Source organism: Candoia aspera, chromosome 1 (genome assembly GCF_035149785.1).
Source record: "Candoia aspera isolate rCanAsp1 chromosome 1, rCanAsp1.hap2, whole genome shotgun sequence".
Classification (NCBI taxonomy): domain Eukaryota; kingdom Metazoa; phylum Chordata; class Lepidosauria; order Squamata; family Boidae; genus Candoia; species Candoia aspera.
The window spans coordinates 179,303,282-179,324,597 of NC_086153.1; the positions used below are offsets into that span (position 1 = coordinate 179,303,282).

The window sequence follows — 21,316 nt, forward strand, 5'->3', positions numbered from 1 at the left end:
CCTATTACCTGACTCGTGCAGGGTATTCGGGGCCCTGCACGAGTCCCTTTTCATGCCAGGTGACGCCATCTCCGCAATGGACGCTATGAGGCGAACAGCTGCTAATGATGACTTATGGCAGGGGAGAACTGCCTTATGGTGCAGCTTTTATTTAGTCAAGTTTGTCATTTTTATTTTTCTTCAGGGCGTACATACTGGACTCTGCCCCTAAACTTACTCTCAACATCAAAGGAGCTAGACGATGGCAGACGTGCCTCCGAGCACGAACAAAACAACTTCCATTTAAATCGGAGGAACCGGTAACCTCTCCGACCTCGCCTTTACAAGACTAACCGTCCTGCCGCTTCCGCCCGTCTCTCATTTCCGGCCCGCCCATTCGCGGCGTTCATGCAACTGATTGCACGCACTCCTGCCACTCAATGGAGGAAAAAATCCTAGAAACAGCCGGGAGGGAGAACCGGCCTCCGTGGACACCCCGGTTCTCATTGGTTCGGGGACAACCCGGAGGCGGGGCCAACAGCTCGCGCTGGAACAGCCCCCAGAAACCGGCTTTGCGCTTTTCAAACGCCGACCGTGGTGGTGACGAGGGTGAGCGTGGGTCCGGGCACGAGCGGGCTAAGGCCGCCGCCGCCGCCGCCAAAAAGACGAACCGCGAAGGAGCTCGTGCGCCAAGTTGGGAGGCTGCCTCGCGGATGCGGCTTGCGCGCGCCTGCTGCGCTCCTCCAGAGGGCTTTGGAAACCGCGCGCTGGACGGATTTGCAAGCGAGGAGAAGCCGTGAATGCTGGCTCGAGCGCGGTACGGGTGCATTTTCTCGGTTCTTGGGGAGGCTTTATTTTTCTTCTCATCTTCGTATTTGTAAGAGCAGGTCGCGACCTCCGGGGGCGGGAAGGGTCCCCTTCACATTGTCTCCAGGCGTCTCATATCCCTTGGGGCTCACGCCACATAAGCCCACGAAATGATTGCTTTCAAAGCTAATTGTGGGAGGACGCGCTGGCGTGCGAGCGACTTAGATGAATAATAAAAATGGCTGTATTGATATGTCACTGGTCCGGAAAGAAGTGACTAAAGTCGCGGGGTTGGGAGCAGCCGCTTCTGCTGTAGGGGCCCCAGGCACGCAAGTTCGTTTTAGGGCTTCGCTGGTTTTGGTAAGCCTTCCGCCTCATGTAAGGTGCCGATTGGCATTTCTTTTGCATTAGTCTAAACTCTTCGACTTTTGCCTGCACGTGTTGCAAAACAGCCTTGGAGTTGATCTGTCCCGTCGCTTGCAGTAGTCAAGATGAGTGGCAACAGTGGCCGGAGATCATCATATTGTAGTCCAATACATTTCAAAGGCTACCTCCTGTCTTTCTCCTTCCCCATCTCTCTGCTCTTTGACTGTCCGGTTAGCTCAGTCTCCATATGAGGGATGATGTGAAGCATTTCTTCATATAATCCAAAATTCACTTATGAAATTACTTCACAAAATTGATAATACTGTAGGTTATGTAGTTTAGAAGGTAACCGGATTAGTCTGGGATAGCGTCTCAGCATGGACCAAGGGATCCTCTACAGCATGCAGTCTTTGGGATTTTATATTTTGCTCAAGGAGCTTTTTTATTTCCATGTTCTGTATAATTTATAGAGCGAAGCTCAAGCTTGTATGAATTAGAACAACCTGCATGTATCCACACTTTGAGGCACCTCTTTCAGGGCTATTGTTTGGGAGCACTTGTTGAACCAGCATTCCTCCACTATCAGTTCCCCAGTGTTTTCTTATTGTTACAGGGAAAAGATAAATAAACATTTTCCACTTGCCTTTCCTTCTTCCTCTGAGTGGTTTTATAATTGGCCTAGAAGGGGAGGGCAAATGATAGAGAGTAGTTGAGAAAAGGGGGCAGTTATTGAAGGGATCTTTGGTAAGGGACCCACAACAGCATTGAGATACTCAACAAGAAAGTTGTTGGCAGACTCCTGTGGAAAGTGTTGCCTTTTAGATAGTTATTTATGATGCTTCAATTAGTTTTTTCAAACAGGTTGTGTTTGCTGTATTATTTTCATATACAGAATTTGTAGTTAACATTGTAAAAATGAGGTTTTAGATTTATTTTTGCCATTTCTTGGCTCTGCTTAATGCTAATGTTATATCTTTAACCTTGAATAAATGATCTCATGTCCAAACAAAGCTCAATAACAAAGAGTGTTTGAGCTTTTAAAATGAAAATCAAACAGTGTAGCTTCCGTGTTATCCTTCTACTGCTTAAAAAAATGAATTCCCTGTTCTCAAACATTTAATGAGTTGGAATGTTCAAGTATACATTTGTTGGACAGACTTGTAATCTGTTTCTATGCATGTAATTTGGAAGTAATGGATGTTTTATATGTTCAACCACTTTTTTTAAATTGTGGAAATATTTGTCTGTAAATAACCCTTCCAGATACGGGAGAAATATTTGTGAATTCAGCAAATTTGAAATATTAAGAATCTGTGTAATTCTAAGCACACTAACTAGAGAGCATTTCCTTTTGAACTTAGTTGACCTTCATTCTGAGTTTTGGATCAGCCTGAACATTAGTCATCTGTAAAAATTAAATTTGTGCTAAGATAGTTGTAGGGCTCACCTCTAGAAAGAACTAATTAAGTAGAATTCTGAGAAATTTAGGGAGCATTTGCATTACCTCTGGATAACAACCTCGACCTGTTTTCAAGTGTTAAGAGAAAGTGTTATCTTGGTCAAAGTACATGATTTCCAAAAGATGTTTTCCTGCATAAAACATGCAAGTTATTTAAGCTATCCTTGTAAAATAGGCATATATACTTCACCTCTGTTCAACTTATTTCTTTAAAACTAGCTGTTAGTAGGTTATAACTCTGTGCAGTTGACTTTTTAAATACTACATTCTAAGACCAGCTCTAACTTTGTTACTCTGGAATTGTTTTAGCTAAATAGGTTCTCCTGCTCCTTTGAACATTTAGATTCTTAAATGAGTATTTTCCACCTGAAATTTAGCTGAGAATGCAACTGCATGCAACCAAAGGTATGTCATAAAGTATGAATCATAACAGATTATAATAAGGTGCAGGCTTAAAATATGTCAGTGCAAGACTTCTTTTCTCTGGAAGTGTTTATGGTGAATTAGTGGTAATGCTAAACTGTCATAGTTAAGGTAAAATTTCCTACAAGTCAAGCTTGATTTCTGGTGACTTCATGGACATGTCCAGTAGGGAAGTGGTTTGCCACTTGGAGGTGGAAGTGGCTTTTCATTGCTGTGGAAGCTTTTTCTTTTAATTATTTCCCAATCTAGCCTACAGATCTGGGCTTATCTGATAGTCTTCTGTACAGCTACTACACAGGTCCTGACTTTGCTTTTTTGAGATCAGTAAAATTTGGCTAGGTGCTGCCACCTACCTAGGCCTAGTTATTGTCTTGGTAGACTGCGTGAGCAGCAAATCTACAAGGCTTGCTCTCTGTAAAATGTGCCTCAGTTTTGCAGTAAGACTGTGATTAGCTGTAATGATAGGAAATAGGTGCAGTGTGTTCAGAAATGCTCTGTAAGAGAGCAGTAACTCATTTATTCTTGAATTAGAGTATCTCACAACAGTAACTTGAGAGATCCATTTTAAGCTCATCCTAGTCTGTTAGGATTACAGATTTTAAATAATTTGATGTCATTCACATTGATTTGTAATTCTAGAACAGAGAATAGACAATGTAATAGCATTGTGAATAACTAGTAGAGCTAATTGTAAGACCTGACAATCTTGACAATTATACCTCCTTAGAATTGTTTCAGCAATTAACTTTTTTTTTTTTTTGGAGAAAAATGATACACATCTATTGGTCATCCACTCTTAAAGAATAATGGGAAGTTACTGAGGGAAAACTTCTCTGTGGAAGCCATCATAGCCTTCCTTGGCAAGATCACTTTATGTATGCAATAATTCTTGTTTTAATAAATCTTTTACACTAATTATTTGAGACTGCTTGAAACTACAAGATGTGTAATGTATTGGGTAACACCTTTCCTCCCCATGTGGGAGGATGTGGATTTTTATAGAAATTTAGGTTTGAAAATAAAATTTTCCTATGTCATAAATAATTTGGCTGTGATTTATATGATTTGTTATATTTAACTAGAAAAGTACACAGTTTTAACACTGCTTGCTATATGAATATTTCAGTGATTTTTTTCCTAATGGCCAAAATTCTTTGAAATATCTATGAAATAAATTGATAAAGCAGACCTCATGTAATTTAACTGGAAGCATTCATACTGTCTTATTTATAAGTTATTTTTATTGCAGCAGCCCTTACATGAAAGGTTTAGTGGGTAAAAAAAACAAAAGTACTGAAAATTGCCTATTATTTCATTCAGTGTAATTGAAATATAATTAGAAATATCTATATATTTTCAACATTTAGTAATCTGGAGAAAGTTCATAATAACTTTAAAGCTGCCCAATTTAATGTTCTTGTAACTTTAGTGTTCTTGAGCCTGGAGGATGAAACGTTGGAGGTCTTACACTACATCTCCCAGGGGCCTCTGGAATAACATACTCTAGGTCTGCTTCTTGCCTTGGTGACCACTTAGGTACTGAACTGCTGCCTCCGCCTAACTTTCAGGGATGTGACTTTACATGATGTACTTCCCCCTAACTCTGGTGTGTGTGTGAGAGAAGGACTTGCACAGCTCTTGTGCCATATTGAGATGTAAATGAGGAAATATGATAAAATGAAAATCAATACTTATTGGCCCTGTAGCACTGAGGGATGTTACTAGGGAAATCAGCCCCTTTGCCTGTGTGAGAAGATTGACCAATCTGACAAGAGATAAATAGAACAAATTTCAGTTTATTTTACGGAAGGGGAGAAAAGGGAATGTAACAACTCCTTTTAAAATAGCTGTATGCAAAACATTCAGTGGGAAAGGAGTTGGGATATAGAACTGTTAAAAAGACAGCATGAAAAAGAATCTCCCGCAGAAGAACATGCAAGTCAGTAGAAGGACCGCTCTGAGCAGATCACACAATGATAGATTTGCTACCAATATAGAAGCAACTTTGATGTAAATTTGCATAAAACATGTAAGAATTGAGCTTGTAGAGACAGTAATAATCAGGGACAGTAAATCAGGTTTAAACACACACCCTATTAAAATAAAAAGTAACCTTATGCAATATTTCTAGCTCAACTAGTTTGCTGTTCCTTAGGATGACCTGATGCCTGAAGCTAAAGTCCCCTTGCTTTTTCTGGCCTGTTTCTGGCCCTTTTCCCAGCTTCTGGTAGATATTTTCCTTTTTCTCAGTGACTGAAGAGATTCTAACTTTGGCACAAAATTTTTGCTCTTTTTCTCTGGCAATCTTTTTAAAGACAACTTTTTCTTCCATAGCAGATTTGCAGGATTTGGAGGGGGAAACTGCTTGTTGGTGCTAAAATTTGTAATTCTGCTTGAGACAAAGAAGATACTCCCTGTTTGGGAAACAGCTGTCAATCTTGTGAATGCCAAGTGGTATTACAGCTGTTATAAATTCATTTTATGAAATAATGAACCGTAAAAAAAAAGCAGACTTTGTTTTTATCACATCACATCCTGGGTTGGTTTTGCTTTGTTTTACAGCCACTTTGAGCTTAGATAAGTTATATTATTTGCTTTAGAACAGTTATTCAATTAACCTATTGATTAAATTCTTTAAAAATGAATTATTACTTATATCAATTCTTTAAAAAAGTGAATTTGATTGATTTATATAAACTGTGGGAATTTTTATATTAAAATTGTTTCTTTCCAGAGCAAATCTCAAAACTGGTAAAGGTGGCAATTTTATTTCAAGTGAATCAATAGAAGTTTCAACTAACTAAATAAAAACTAATAGCAGAATGGTAGTATATTAGGACCGTGTGATACCTTTATTTAAATACAACTTTCTTTGCACAGGTGAAAATCAGTACCCACCTTGGAGAGACCCCATGCATTAACTATGTCTAGGAGGAAATCAGAGAACAAAAGCATCCCAGACTTGTTGCTTATATCTCCTCAGACACAAATAAAGGCAGATAATTTTCACAATTTCTATGAAGTTGAACCCAAAGAATTGGGAAGGTAAGTATATATCTCAGTGTTTTTTTCAAATTGATCTTGCTTTAACTTCTATTGTATCAACGTATACTCTAATAACTGAGCTTGTTGCACCTTTTTCAGATGATTCAAACTAGCTAATAAAGACAAGAGTGGATTCAGTCCTGTTCACATCAAGAGGGTAGTGTCCTAACAGCCAGGAATCACGCTGAGACGAGGAGTAGGCCTCTAGTGTTTATTACTGCTACATAAGACAGAATCCTAACAAACTGAAGAAGCGTGGGAAAACCCAGACAGATAAACCCCAAAGTCAAGGCGGGTCTGATCTGTGTCTCTTTGAATGGCTGCTTAACTCCTCAGTACTACGCATGCGTTTTCCCCCCTGGATAGAGGCCCTCCTCATGACAGGTAGGGTCTAGAACAGCTCCCTGCTGAAGCCTACTACAACAGTTTGGTCTCCTGTCTTATCTTAGAACAGGCTAACTGCTGTGTATGTGCTTAGTTTCAGTTTCCATTGTTGTTTATTCGTCTAGTCGCTTCCGACTCTACAATTTTTCTGGAGCTTGCATACAGCATTGCTCTTGTTCTGTTAAAGTAAGCTGCAGGTGGGGCCCTGCAGAAAAGCAGTTTGTGGAATATTTTCATATAGGGAATGTGGCATGAGAAATAGATATTTTTGCTGTGATCAGATTAAAAATTATTATCTTTGTTTGCCTACATTACAGAGAATTATGAAGTGGGGAAAGTGTTTCCCATAATATTGGGAAGGAAAAACAGGCCTTGTTTCTTCAGCGTGCTTAAGAAATTTGAGGAAAGATAGAGATCACTATCTCAGTTTATGTTGGTCTTTGAAGATCCTTGGAAGCAGTAGGAAAAGAGTCTGCAGCTTCCAAGTGTTTGCAGAACTTGTCATAAACTAAGAAACTGATCCATTATTCCTAAGTTACCATGAACTTTGAGTAGCTAATAAGGCAGTCCAGATTTGTGGAGCCACCTATGAACTTCAAAACTAATATGCTTTTCTTCTAGTTAGAGTTGCTAGATAATTTTAAAACTAGAACTAATGAAAAATCACGTGAGCACAGATAGAAAATGTTCTCTCTGTGTCTGCACAGCCTCTTTGTTCTGTTGCCAAGCAGAGAAATGAAAAGGAGGTTGGAGAAGGGGAAATCAATATTGCAAGAAGTCTACAGTTCCCTCCACATAGGAATGTTCAATACATAGAATTCTCTTCTTTACAGTATTGTGAGAATTTCTTCATAATTTTAAGTGAATGTCTTCTAAAATAGATGTTAGTAATAGCCATATTCATGATAAATACAAAGACTGTATAGTTTTCTGTGATGTTAGAACCTTACCAGTGTATTTTTATATTTTAAGAAATACTCTAAATGTATTCAAAATAGTTTACCATTTACAGATTCCTTGTTTATTATGTAACTGTAAAAACTTAAGTTGAATGCAGCTCCTGGAGACTACTGTACATCAACACAGCTTTGGGATACTCTTAAAATAAAGGTTAATTATTATAGAATAAATAATTAGCATGGGCTTTCTGTTCTGGGAATGTGCTAATGAATATTCATAAAACAATGTTCTTTCCTTATAATTCTTTTAATTAGCACTGTAGATATAGCAAAAATAAAATGTTATCTGTTCTTAATAGGAAAAAAACAAGATTGGCTCAGTCTTGGTGGTGCAGATTTAGTTTCAAGAAAATGATCTTGAACCTAGCACTATTTGAACTTGATTAATTTAAGGTTTGGAATTTTTTGTGATCAAAACATACATTCTTGGGGCTGTTGAGTTGAATAATATAGGCTTGCTAAGGTGGGGCAATATCATGGAGTGCCTGTGAACATTCTATCAAAATGTTTGCAGAACAGCTTTTATGAGCAAAGGAAAAGTTGGTGTGCCTGAACATTAGGGATAGAGAGTGGGAAACTTTAAAAAGTCTAGCCATAAGAGGAATAAGGCAGAGTAATAGTCAATGCCAAGAAAGTTAGAATGGACTGGTTTTTACAGTTAGTTTGAGCCAACAGTTAATAATTTTATTACAGTAAATATGTAGAATATTTATTGATTTTATATCTAGCTTAAACTCCCCCTTATTACTACTGAATTATAGTTGGCTTCTTGTGTGTATATGCTTCTTGTGTGTATATGCATCTTTTCTTTTTGCTGATTGCTTCTATGAAGAATTCCTTAAATCCTCTCACCCTTTTTGCCAGTGACATGTGCCCTTCAGAGCCCTGCATCACATATCAAAACTTCTACTTCCTCCTGAGATTTTGCAGGAATAGTGGAGATGGTGCCAGTAAAAAAGGGATAGGAACTTGAGATGTGCAAACTGTTTGAAAAAAAGTGCAGGGAAACACATTACAAGCCACTTGTTTTTGAACAATTAAAATAGATGCATCTTTTTCCAGGTTTGTATATTATAGCTGCTCTAGAAGCTGCTCCTTGTTGTATCTAAATATATGTGTACACATAGCCTCTAAGCTTTGCTTGGAAACTGTAAAGGAAAGTATCCAGACAGAAGAACCCAGGAACTAAGATAGTAAACCAAGTCCAAATTTGTTGACTCCTGCTACCATTGTAATCCCTGCCTTCCTTTACGTTTGTAGACCATTGGATCCCTAAGGCCCCCCTCTCTTCTCTAAAGTGATGCATCACTAATAGTTTCAATAGATTGAACTGATTCCAATGGGAGAATGAGGTCCTACAGATGTCTAGCTGCTAATGTAGGGCCGTATAGGTTAGTATCAGCGCTTTAACTTGGATGTGGAAGGGCCCTCAGCACTGGTATAATGTGCTCCCGTCAGTGAAAGCCAGTCAGAATTGCAGGTTCTGAGTGATCTTCAGAGGCATCCCCATGTAGAATACATTGCAGTAGTCTAAGCAGGGGGCAACAGTTGCTTGAGTCAGTGTAAGCAGAATCCTTCTGCTCTAGGTAGGTTGCAACTGGCATACCAGCTGAAGCTGGGAAAAAAACCCCGTGGCCACAGCTTCTACCTGCTCTAGCAAGAGCTGTAAGTCCTGAAAAACTGCTGAGTCAAAGGGCTGCTCCTTCAGGGGTAGTGCCATCCTGTCTAGAGACAGTTGATGGACCATCAATAACTCCATCTTACTGGAATTGAATTTAAGCCTGTCTTCTCCTATCCAAAGCTTACAGATTTCTAACTTGCCTATGTGTCTGTCAGTTTCATTTGTATCGTAGGATCTTGTGAAATATTAGTGTACATACTGTCAACTAAAGTGAGTATTTTGCTATATCTGCATGTGACTGAAAGTTACAACTGGGAATGCCTGAAATAAATGTGTACATTTAATAAAAAATCTTTGTTGTGACTGAAGTATCATAAATGTGAAGGTGGCTGAAATGAAAAAGAATCAGACCTCTGCAGATGGGTGTCAGATCAAAGGGTGAGAGATCAGAGGGAGTGGGTAAATGAGGCAAAAAAGTGAGCAATGTGCTTCTGCTTCATGTACGGCTATGAAAAGAGTGGAATCTTTCTGGTTGTTACTTCCATGCGAAATTCCTGAAATTCTCTCTGTTTTTTCCTGACATGTGGCCTTCAGTGCCCTAGCTTATGTATCAAAATTCCTCTTCAGCCTTAGATTTTACAGGAGCTTATGGGTTTTAAACGACCAAGAGACTAAAACCATTGAGTCTGAAATATACTGTACTATGATTTCTTTTTTTTTTTAAATCAATGGATTGTACTTGTCCAGAAAGTACCTCAGAAATGTATGCATAGTAGGCCTGTACCATGCTTTGGATTCAGTTCCAAAAAGGTGCTTCAGAGTATGTGGGAGCATAAATACAACATCTACCAGTGATGTGTTAAAATAATCCTGCAATTTTGGGAATATAGTCAGGACCAGAAATATTGGAACAAGGATAACTGTTTTGGCATTTGGCCTCTGTGCACCACCACACTGAAGTTGAAAGGAAACACCCAGATGGGAGCGAAGTCACGACTTTCAGCTGTCATTCAAGGGGTTTGACAAAACTGGGGCACTAACCATTCAGGAATTACAGCCAGAGGCATGCACATACCCCCATTGTTGGTGGCTCATAAGTAATGAAAGGAATGGCTGACAAGCTGCTGCATGGCCGGGTGTGGCCTGTTTCCTGGGTACCCCATGACCAATCAAGCAGATAAAAGGCCTGGAGGTGGTTCTGTTAATTTGCATTTGGTAGCTGTTCACTGGAACTCTCAACATGAGGTCCAAAGAGATGTCCATGTGAGTGAAGGAGGCCATCATTAGGCTGAGAAAACAAAATAAACCCATCAGAGAGATACCAAAAACATTGGGAGTGGCCAATACAACAGTTTGGAACATCCTGAAAAAGAAGGAATTAACTGGCAAGGTCAGCAACAGCAAAAGGCTTGGGAGACCATGGAAGGTGATTTAAGTGGATGACCGCAGAATTCTGCTCATGGTGAAGAGGAACCCTTTCACAACATCTAGCCAGGTGAAGAACGCTCTTGAGGTAGGCATGTCATTGTTAACATCTACAGTCAAGAGATGGCTTTATGAATGTAAATACAGAGGCTTCACAACAAGGTGCAAACAGCTGGTAACACTCAAGAACAGAAAGGCCAGATTAGATTTTGCCAGCAAACACCTCAAAAAGCCTGCCCAGTGCTGGAATAAGATTCTTTGGACTGATGAAACCAAGATTAACTTGCACCAGAATGATGGGAAGAGAAAAGTATGGAGAAGGAAAGGAACAGCTCATGATCCAAAGCATACCACATCATCTGTCAAACATGGTAGAGGCAGTGTTATGGCATGGGCATGTATGGCTGCCAATGGAACCGGGTCACTGGTGTATATTGATGACCTGACTGCTGATAAAAGCGGCAGGATTAATTGTGAAGTGTATAGGGCTATACGTTCTGCTCAGATTCAGCCAAATGCTGCCAAACGGATAGGACACCACTTCGTATTGCAGATGGATAATGACCCAAAGCATACAGCAAAAGCTACCCAGGAGTTTCTCAAGGCAAAGAAGTGGGATGTTTTTCAATGGCCAAGTCAGTCACCTGTTCTCAACCCAATAGAGCACGCTTTTCATTTACTGAAGCCAGGACTGAAGGCAGAAAGACCCACAAACAAGCAGCAGCTGAAGGCAGCTGCAGTAAAGGCCTGGCAAAGCATCTCGAGGGAGGAAACTCAGCATCTGGTCATGTCCATGGGTTCCAGACTTCAGGCAGTCATGGACTGCAAAGGATTTTCATCCAGGTATTAAAGGCGATCCTTATGTTTGTAATGATGTTGGTTTGTTCCATTACTTATGAGCGATGGGTGTGTGTGCATGCCACTGGCTGTAATTCCTGAATGGTTAGTGCCCCACTTTTGTCAAACCCCTTGAATTACAGCTGAAAATCCTGACTTCGCTCATATCTGGGTGTGTTTCCTTTCAGCTTCAATGTGGTGGTGTACAGAGGCCAAATGCCAAAACAGTTATCCTTGCTCCAGTATTTCTGGTCCTGACTGCAGTTGTGGCTGCTTTAATAGGTTGAGTGCATACTTGCTGGCATGTATGCACTTTCTTCCATGTTCTCCAAAGCACCTTTACCTAATCAAATGAAAAGCTTTGCACAACCCCAATGCATAGCTTGTGTATGGTTGTCTTCAGGAGACTGAAGCAGTTCCTCCTTTTTGTAATGATGCCAGCAAATTTGCTGACCTAATTTAGCTAATGCAGAATGAAGCAATAATAATAATAATAATAATAATAATAATAATTGCTTAAGGAAAATTCAATCTTTATTACATTACTGAATTTGGCTGGCTCATATTGCATTTGTAGAAAATCAGTCACCTTGAAATAATAGGTGAGATTTTAAAAGTTATGTTTCCTTATGGTAGCTATTTTATTTGTACTTCAGTACACAATTCAGTTGCTGACCTCAGAATGAGGCATCTTTTGTTTCTTTGGGTGTTTACTTGGAAAATTCTTCTTTTAATAGTTTTATAATAGGGTCCTAAGAGAACTGTTGAAAAAAAAATTCTTTTAAAAGAAAACAAACATGAACTTTCAAGTTGTTTCCAAACTTTCACATAAATTTATTAGAGCATTTTACTTGTTAATTGAAATAGGATCTTTCAAAATGGTTATATGTTTATATTAGGAAGAAGGGAATTAGGATTCAGGGAATAAATTACTTCTTTTAATGTAATATATTTTAATTCATATTTATTTTTGATTGCTATTAGATTTACATATTTTACATATATGATTTACAGATTCTACCATTTCCATACTTTAGTCCAACTAAAGGGATGTTTTAAAATGGTGTTTGTTGGTCCTTATATTTAAAATTAGTGATAGCTTGTGGAGGGGTATTCTCAGTGGCTGGCCCTCAAACTTTGACATTTTCCCCAACTTATTCACAACTCTCTTAGTGTACATCTTACCTGGTAAAAGTTAATGTCAAGGATGTTTTAGTTATACATCTGAGGTGTTTTTCTGGTGGTATTTTATTGTCTTAAGCTTTATGAATATAGGTGGAATAAGGGTTTAAAAATATTTTAAAATATGGGTGGGTAAGCTAGAAAGATAGTTGTACCCATAGCATATACTTTTCATTTAATTATTTTCCAAAGATTTTAACTCCCTGATTCTGTTCCCAGTCTAATCTTAGTATTGTATTTCTGAGCATTCCTATAAACTTCTGTACTAAAATAAAAAATGCTGGTTTTCAGGCATTCTTAACTTGGCTGAGGGAATACATTTTTCTTTACTTCCGAAAGGTCAGCTTGGTTTTTAAACAGTATGTGGTTTTCTTCTAAAAACACAAGCTTACCAACATACATTTTTTATTCTACAGTTAAATGACTGGTAAGGGAAAAATGGCATGCTTTGTTTTTCACTAGCAATTGAGAATTGGTTTTTGTGTGGAGACTTTGAGATGTACTTTTATATTTTATCAGGAAAGTTACTGCTTGAACTTGCCCAGTTCATTAATTTTGCTTCACCTTGGGAGTTTATCTGTCAAGGTATGCTTGTCAGTAGCATAAATTGGTGTTCCTCATCAATTTTCCCAAGCTAATTCACAAATCTCTTAGTGTAGATCTTACCTGGAAAGTCCCTTACTCCTTCTTTCCAGTTCTTTCAAAATATGTGCACAGGCAACTGGGTCATAAGAATTCTGCAGCAGTCATTTTAGGTCCTCTGTACTTCCTCTTTGAAAAAAGGTAATTAAGAAAAAATAAAACAAAAAACAGCATCAGTGCTGTAACCTGTTTTAGACCAAGTTCCACCTTACCAACGGAAAGCCAGTAATATGATTTGGTCCAGGATTTAAAGTACCCTGATAGCCAAAAATGCAAAGGTTCTGCAAGCTCCAGTAATAAAAGTCAAGGAGCACAGTGAAAAATGGGACTAAAATGAAATATAAAGAAGACCAAACTTATGACTGCAGGTAGAACACCCAGCCTTAAAATTGACAATGAAGATATTGAGGTGGTGGATAGCTTCTGCCTTTTAGGGTCAGCCATCAACAGTAAAGGAAGAAGCAGTCAAGAATTACCCCGTAGACTAGCACTTGGCACAGCAGCCATGAAGGCCCTGGAAAAGATATTCAAATGCCATGAAGTGTCTATACCTGCGAAGATCAGAATCATGCAAACAATGGTATTCCCTATGACACTCTATGGAAGCGAAAGTTGGGCCCTGAAGAAGCAGGATAGAAAGATATTGATGCTTTTGAAATGCGGTGTTGGAAAAGACTGCTAAGAAAACCATAGACAGCCAAGAAAATAAACAAATTGATCATCAAACAAATCAATCCAGAATTCTCACTTGAGGCACAAATGACCAGGCTCAAATTATCCTACTTCTAACACATTATGCAAAGACCCAGATCTGTGGAAAAGGGTCTAATGCTGGGAATGGTGGAAGGAAAAGAAGAAGAGGATGATCAGCAGCAAGGTGGATGGATATAGTTACAATGGTGATGGCTACACTGCTGGAAGACCTGAAGGTCCAGGTTTGGGACAGATTGTCAAGGATAAAATCTATCTGTGGTTGCTAAGAGTCAACAACAGCTTGATGGCACATAATCAGGATTTTAAAAATTCTGTTGTTCAAATCCAGTTCAAAAGTCAGGTCTCTTTATTGTTGCAGAGCTATCACAAATTGAGCCTAGAGATTTTTGTGTCTTTGAAATGAAAATAAGATCCCTGCAAATTAAAAATCTGAGCAGAGTTTAAGCAAAATTATGTGTTAAAAGATCAGGAAACAATTCTAAATGGAATTGTGGGTGGGGGGTAGTATTATCTCTCAAAGATCTCAAAAACCTGTGTGATTTTATACTGGTTGATGACTGAAATAAAGGTCTGATTGGTTTGGTTTACTATAATATCATGGTGGCATGAAGTGCTGAACTGCTGTATATTTATACTTGCCAGTGAAAAACACTGTCATAGGGGGAAATAAAGCATTAGTATTTGAAGTGCTGTAAAATCATGTAATTGTTTTGTCCTAGGATCTTAAATGCATAAGCATTTTTAATATATCTGATAACTTCATTTGCACCCTACTTTCAGTGCTCAGAAAAGTAGTGCTAACCCTCACAGTGCGTTTTAGCATAGTTTTAATGTCTAATATTTAATAATTAGTCAAGTTACAAACATTGCTTTAATTGTTCTGTTCAAATCTTAAAAAAGGGTTACTATAATCTGTTTAAATAATAGTGATTAATTATTAATTAATAATAATTAATCTCATTAAGATTAATAGTTTTGTATGTAAGTGATGTTATGGGTTCTAAGGTTGCAGTTTTTATATCTCATTTACTTTAGTCAGATTAAGCACATTCTTTACAAAATAGTCTGTTTCTAGGATTTAAATTTGGAAGGAATTGTAATTGAGATAAGAGAAATGATGAATTAGAAGTAAAGAGATAGTAAATTGAGGCTATGGTAGGAGTTGCTGAGTAGATCACGGCTAAAAATTCTGTCCAAAGAGCTCTATTTTGGCTTTCTAAATCTTCAGTAGGTTTACATCAAGGATGAATGACCTGTGATCCTCCAGATGTTGAATACCAGTTCCATTCAGTTTCAGCAATGGCAGTGGGCTGGGATTGGATAGGCAATGGCAGTGGGCTGGGATTGGATTGCAAGACTATCTGGAAAGCCACATGTATACCAGGTCTAAAAGAAATCTTTACAGAAGATAAATTTATGAATGCAAAAAAATAGCACATTCCTATCTGCAAAGAACCAAAGCTGAAATATTACAAAATGTTTTTGACCTTCTGATTCAGACTGGTGAGGTACTTCACAGTTGCTCCTTCTCTTTTTTTTCAGAGGAAGATCTGCTGTGGTTAGAAAATGTATTGCGAAAGCTACAGGCCAGGAATATGCAGCTAAGTTTCTAAAAAAGAGGAGAAGAGGCCAAGACTGCAAAGCAGAAATCCTACATGAAATTGCTGTTCTAGAACTAACAAAACCAAGTCCCCGAGTAGTAAATCTCCACGAAGTCTATGAAACAACAAATGAAATCATCTTAGTTTTGGAATAGTAAGTATACATTCTATCTCCTTCAGTGTGTCTGTTAATATGTTTAATGCGTTCGTTGTTGAACTGGTTGATTGAACACAACCAGAAAAGCAATATTTGAGAACCTCTGTACTTTCTAAGTTTGGCCCTTTGTTGGAATGACTTACCTGCCTATAGGTGGGACTCTTATCCTTGACTTTTATGGTGTTCTCTGTTTTGATGTTAAATGGTAATCTAAAAATTAATATGCAGTGCATGCTCTGTTGCTTCAGTATAGAATTGTACAAAAATCATGAATAAACTGATTCATAATGATAGGGAATCTGTGTTAAAGAACAAAACAAATCTAATGAGTTGGGTTACTTGGTAGGCAGTTTTTGTGTTTGTTTTATGCTTAGTTGTTCTCTCACTGCAAGAGAGTAGAGATGTCAGTGGCTCATGTTGGCTGAGTTTATGAATTTCAGTCATAATAGCCTGACTTGCGTATCATACTAAGCCATAATGAATGGGTTCAAACATTGCCCTAAGCTAAAAAATAAATCAGTACATTATAGTTCAGCATTATGTGTGAAATTGAGTTTTGGGGATCCTGAATTAGTAATGGTTTTCATAGAAAAAGTTGGAGAAACATTTAAAGCACCATACTCTCTAACCCCTTTTATTCTTTTCAACCAAATAAAAGTTTGGAAAGAAATTATATAAAAGGGCTTGGTACTCTGTCTATAAGATAATTCTTGGAGAACTGAACAGAATGGGGCCAAACTTTGCATGACAGGTGAAGTCAACAACAACAAAAAAGAGATCAGCTTTGAGAATGGGCCACATCCCATCCAGCAGCTTTAGAGACAAATAAATCCAGGAAAAATTCCCCCAGTGCATCCTCATGGGAAAAGTTGGGCAGTGCCTTGGAATGCTGATGACTCCTGTGATCTAAACTCCCCTCCTTTTTCCTTCATGGTCATGTGACCCAGAACAAAACTATTTAAAGTGGTTGGAAAGTATTTAAAAAACCATACTCTGCATGTGTCCCCAATCTTATTTCACTCTTCTAGATTTATTTATTTGGCAAATTTATATTTTATATGCCATGTAGGACTTTAAAGATGATAACCAGCACCTTTCATTGTACCTGGAAGCCCACCAGGAGTTGTGAAGCAACAGTGTTACATGGGCATAATGTGTTGCACCCAATACTTCATCTGCTGCTCCATTCTGGACCCACTGAAGGTTTTGAATGCTCCATGGAGAGCACATTGCAGTAGTATAATAGGGAGGTGACTGAGGTGTGAGTGATTATGAGCAGTGCCTCCTGATCTTGAAATGGGTGCAAGAAATATTTGTGCAAGGGTTCTCAAGCAGGGGCTGCAAGTCCAGGAGGACCCCAGATTATGCACCAACTCTGCCTGGGGGAGTGTTACCTCATCCAGAGTTAATGGTGGAAAATCACTAGATATAGGGGCTCTAAAATCCACAGCCACTCAGACTTGTCAGGGTTCAGCTGAAGCTGGTTCTTCCACAGCTGGGTTTGTACAACCTTCAGTTACCGGGAAAGTGCCTTCGAGGCATTACTTAGACAGCCCAGGGAAGAGGTCTATAACTACCATCAGCATATTGATGACACCTGAGAACTGGGCTGATGGATGACCTTGCCCATCAATTTCATGTAGATGTTAAATAGGAGTGGGGAGAGTGTTGAACCCTGTGGCACCCAGCCAAGCAGAGATCTAGTGCTGGATCTCTCCTCCCCTACCAACACCAACTGGAACTGGCCTTGAAGGGAGGATGAGAACCAAACCACTAAAGAACTCCCTCTCTCATCTCAGGCCTGCCACAGGTCATCCACAAATGCAATCAATGCTGTCTCAGTACTATAGCCCAGCTTGAAACCCAGCTGCAATAGGTTCAGATAATCTGCTTCCTCCAGAGACCTTTGCAGCTGCAAGCCAACAACCTACCCCAAAAAGAGAAGACTGAAGGCTGGATGAAAATTGTCTAATACTGCTTGGTCTAATAATAACCTCTTGAGGAGAGAACAGATTAATGCCTCCTTCAAGGCAAGTGGAACCATCCCCTCCCACAAAGAAGCTTGCACCACTGCCTAGACCCAGCTACATGTCACCTCCTAGAAGGCCTTGGCCAACCAGGACAGACATGGAGCTAACACTCAGATAGCAGAGCTCAACATCCCAAGGACCTGGTCGACTTCCTCAGGAGGAACCAGATTGAACTCAGTCCAGATAACCAGATAAGATTGAGCCACAGGACCAGCACAGCTAGAATCTAACTCCAAACAGAACTGAGCACTTTATTTGACAGATGCTTAACATAATTCTCACAACAGCCCTGCAAGGGTTCCCATGACCCCTCCTTACTAAGAAGGGACTGAGTTGCCCAACATAGGCTTATCAGGTGGCTATAGGAGAAATAAATATGTATTGCTACAAGGTAATCCATAATACAGGTTCTTACCTGTGCTCAGTCAGACTCACTCTTTGTCTTCCTTCCCCGGCACTCTAGATGTCTCTTATGATGCTTCATCTCCCAAAGTTCTTCCAAAAATCAGGGGACCCTTCAGGATCAACATACACAGAGATTCCACATAGGCAGAGTCCAGGCAGCAACTAGGGGCTTGGTTGAATCATGCAACAGAGCTTTAGGACATATATAACTTGTTTGGCTCACTAAGCTGTCTTCTCTCACTGATACTTGGTACTGCCTCCTAGTAGGGGACTTATGTTCTTGGGTAAGAGATGGTGCAAACAGGAACTTAGCTAGTGGAATCTGCTGTTGGCACTAAGTACTTATGAATCTGAGAGGATGTCTTACATTCTCTGATAAGACTAGAAACAACTGTTGAAAACCCAGGAATGGTAGGAGGTATAGATGATTACAGACATCACTCCTGAAAAGCCTGGGTCCCTTTGAAGATTATACTAATATGTGGCCAGTTTAATCCTGTTTTGCAACACAGGCCTTTTCCCTTTCTTTTCTGCTTGACTAATTCACTTTTGTTCATTTCATCTGTCCTCCCCAGTGAATCTGCTCTTCCCTACCTTCATCCTGTTTTTTCTTCTTTTTTTCTGTTGAAAGGATAGAGGAGACTGTGTGTGTGTGTGGGAGGGTTCATTTTGTGTTTCTCTATGGGAGATTGGTTTGAATGTGGGGGAGAGACTGGTTGGTATATTCAGAGAAGGATCTGCATATAAATGGGATACCTTATTTTACAGGCAGTTAATTTTAATCAATACTTCCATTGTTCTTGTCTCAGACCTCCCTTTTTGAAGGGGTGAGATATGTGTGTGATTGTGTCCATGCACACACACAGGCACATACAAGGTGTGCATATGTGTACATTTATTGGAGAGGGGGAAGTTGGTTTGGTTTCAGTTGGAGTTAGCCATTTTAGGTTGATACGGTAGGGAAGGTGGGTAGTACATGGGATATTTGCTGGTGTTTATGCTTCCTTCTGCCTGGTTTTTGTGGTTCATCTTTCTTTCAGGTAAATGTTATATGTAGTCTTTTTCTCTGCCTGCCTTTGGTGATATTCTTTCTTTTTGGAGTCATCCTTAATGTATTCTGTAGTTTTTCTGAACATGGGCTTTTTATATTATCTTTCTGATTAGTTGGTATGGTTCAGTTCTTTTGTTCAGTGCTAAATAGTCATTCTTTCTAGTGTGAAATCTGTGTGTAGTGTGACAATTTCACATTTGTGCTATTTGGCTTTCTATATTGTCAGTTCTGGCTATATCCATGTGAATCTGATTTCCACCTTTCTAGCTCTTAAAAATCTTTGCATTAGCATGTTAATGTGTCAAATTTGCTGAGATAAATATATAGCTAGTAAGTGAAATTTTTTAGCAGAGTGTGGATATGTGTACACACACACATATATTATCCAAAATAAGTCACTCTAATTGAATCCAAGCAACTTTCATGGTTGTCATGGAGATAAAATAAAGGGTGATCCCCATATAAACTGTTTTGTTTCTTGGAAGAAAATTGAGAGATAAATAGAAATAAATTAATGCTGTATTAGCAAAATCAACCTCATCTGCTACTCCTGTGAAGTGAAAGTATATATTTGGGTCAAGTTTTCCTTGAGCACAGATGATTCAGAAATTATATGAATGTGTGTGGTGGGGTTTGATCTATGGAACAACAGTCTTACATGTTTGTTGCATCACATATTCCAATGCAAGGACATGCAGTTAGTTGAAGAAACTGTGAAAGTATCTTGCATGTATGCAAAAATTATTTGGGTGTGCACATAGGAATTTTAGGATGCAATGGAATAAAATTCATTGATGTATGGTTGTGGTTCTGGCATACATTTTGTTTTCATTTCCTTTTTCAAATTGTGTGTGTATTAAATATAAATAAACATGATCACTTCAGGGAAGGTATGTGACCAGAGTGCCAAATCAAAATGCACTCCAGAAAATATAAGGCTACATTTTTTGCATTTCTTGAGAGATTGTGGTGAATGAACAAGTATACCAGTCAAAGTGCTTTTTGTTTGCTTTTAGATTCTTAGATGAAAAGTGGTTCAAGATAAAATGTTTTAATTCTTTTTTAGAGAATTAAAAAGATTGTTCCTAGAAAGTCTTAACAAAACCAAAACAAGCTAAATGTTGAGCATCATACTGTGTTCTTGAGCATTGCTCTTTGTTACTTCACTTGGCTAGGAAAGCAACTTCCTTATTTTAGAAATAAAATATTCCTTTCCTTTACCACCAGTAAAATGCTGTGCTGAGACTTCAGTTCCCATTAAAATCTGTTTTTTTGTTTTCTGGTATCTACCGACATTACAGAAAAGGATGCCATTTCTTTGAGCTCACAATTGTGAAGCTTACATTCAGTTTTGCATTCTTCCGTATAATTTTCTCAGTGTAATTTTCTCTTTGAAAGGACTGGTCTCCAAAGGTATAAGGGAAAAATGATTGTTTCACTTTTTTATCTCCACCATTATCATTTAAAATAAGTATGTCTAAGAAACTGTTTGAAATTATAAGCCAACAGCTGATTTCCATGTTCTGTTTTGACAGTAAGATGCTGACAATTGCATGTGTTCACATATAATTTTTTCAGTGCAGCTGGAGGAGAAATCTTTAATCTATGTCTCCCTGACCTAGAAGAAACCATAGATGAAACTGCTATTGTTAGGCTTATGCGACAAATACTCGAAGGTGTTTGCCATTTGCATCAAAACAATATTGTGCATCTAGATTTAAAGGTAATAGTGCATACAAACTGTTATTGGTAGTGTTTTAAAAATTGTGAAGTAATAGCTCTATGGAAGGAGGGGATTCAAACAGTTACTGAACTTTTTAACGTCTAATAGGGTGTTTTTTATTCTTCTAAATGAAAATAGTACAGGCATTTTAAAAACATCCATAACTAAGTTAAATCTTCTTGTAAGTTCACCTCAGTCCCTGAGGACTACAAAATCCAACTTGTGGAGAAAAGGGACGATATGTCAGCCATTGTAGTATCCATTTTAATTCCCTGTACCAAGTGACTTTATTTAAAAATGTGAAAACAATGCTTTTCCAGGAAGGTATCTGAAATACTAATTGCTTTTTGACAGGGAGGAGGCACTTTTCATAGGGTAGAGTGTTCTTCATATTATATTACTGAAATACTCTGCTTTAAATAGAGAATTTGGAAATCATTAATTTTCTGACATTTAAGAAGATATCCAAAATAAAAGGAGGCAAATAAGTTTTATTTCAGATATAT

The 21,316-nt window shown here is 38.6% G+C and overlaps 1 protein-coding gene across 1 annotated transcript in view; it reads left to right on the forward strand.

Annotated features, from left to right (window-relative positions):
• Nucleotides 1-671: 671 nt before the first annotated feature.
• Nucleotides 672-21,316, forward strand: part of STK17B (serine/threonine kinase 17b) — a 30,081-nt gene continuing 9,436 nt past the window's right edge. The window contains exons 1-4 of the mRNA XM_063318047.1: nucleotides 672-796; nucleotides 5,915-6,079; nucleotides 15,386-15,598; nucleotides 20,666-20,810. Coding sequence (XP_063174117.1) covers nucleotides 5,958-6,079; nucleotides 15,386-15,598; nucleotides 20,666-20,810 — 480 coding nt within the window. The 5' untranslated portion in view covers nucleotides 672-796; nucleotides 5,915-5,957. The remainder of the gene's footprint in view (nucleotides 797-5,914; nucleotides 6,080-15,385; nucleotides 15,599-20,665; nucleotides 20,811-21,316) is intronic.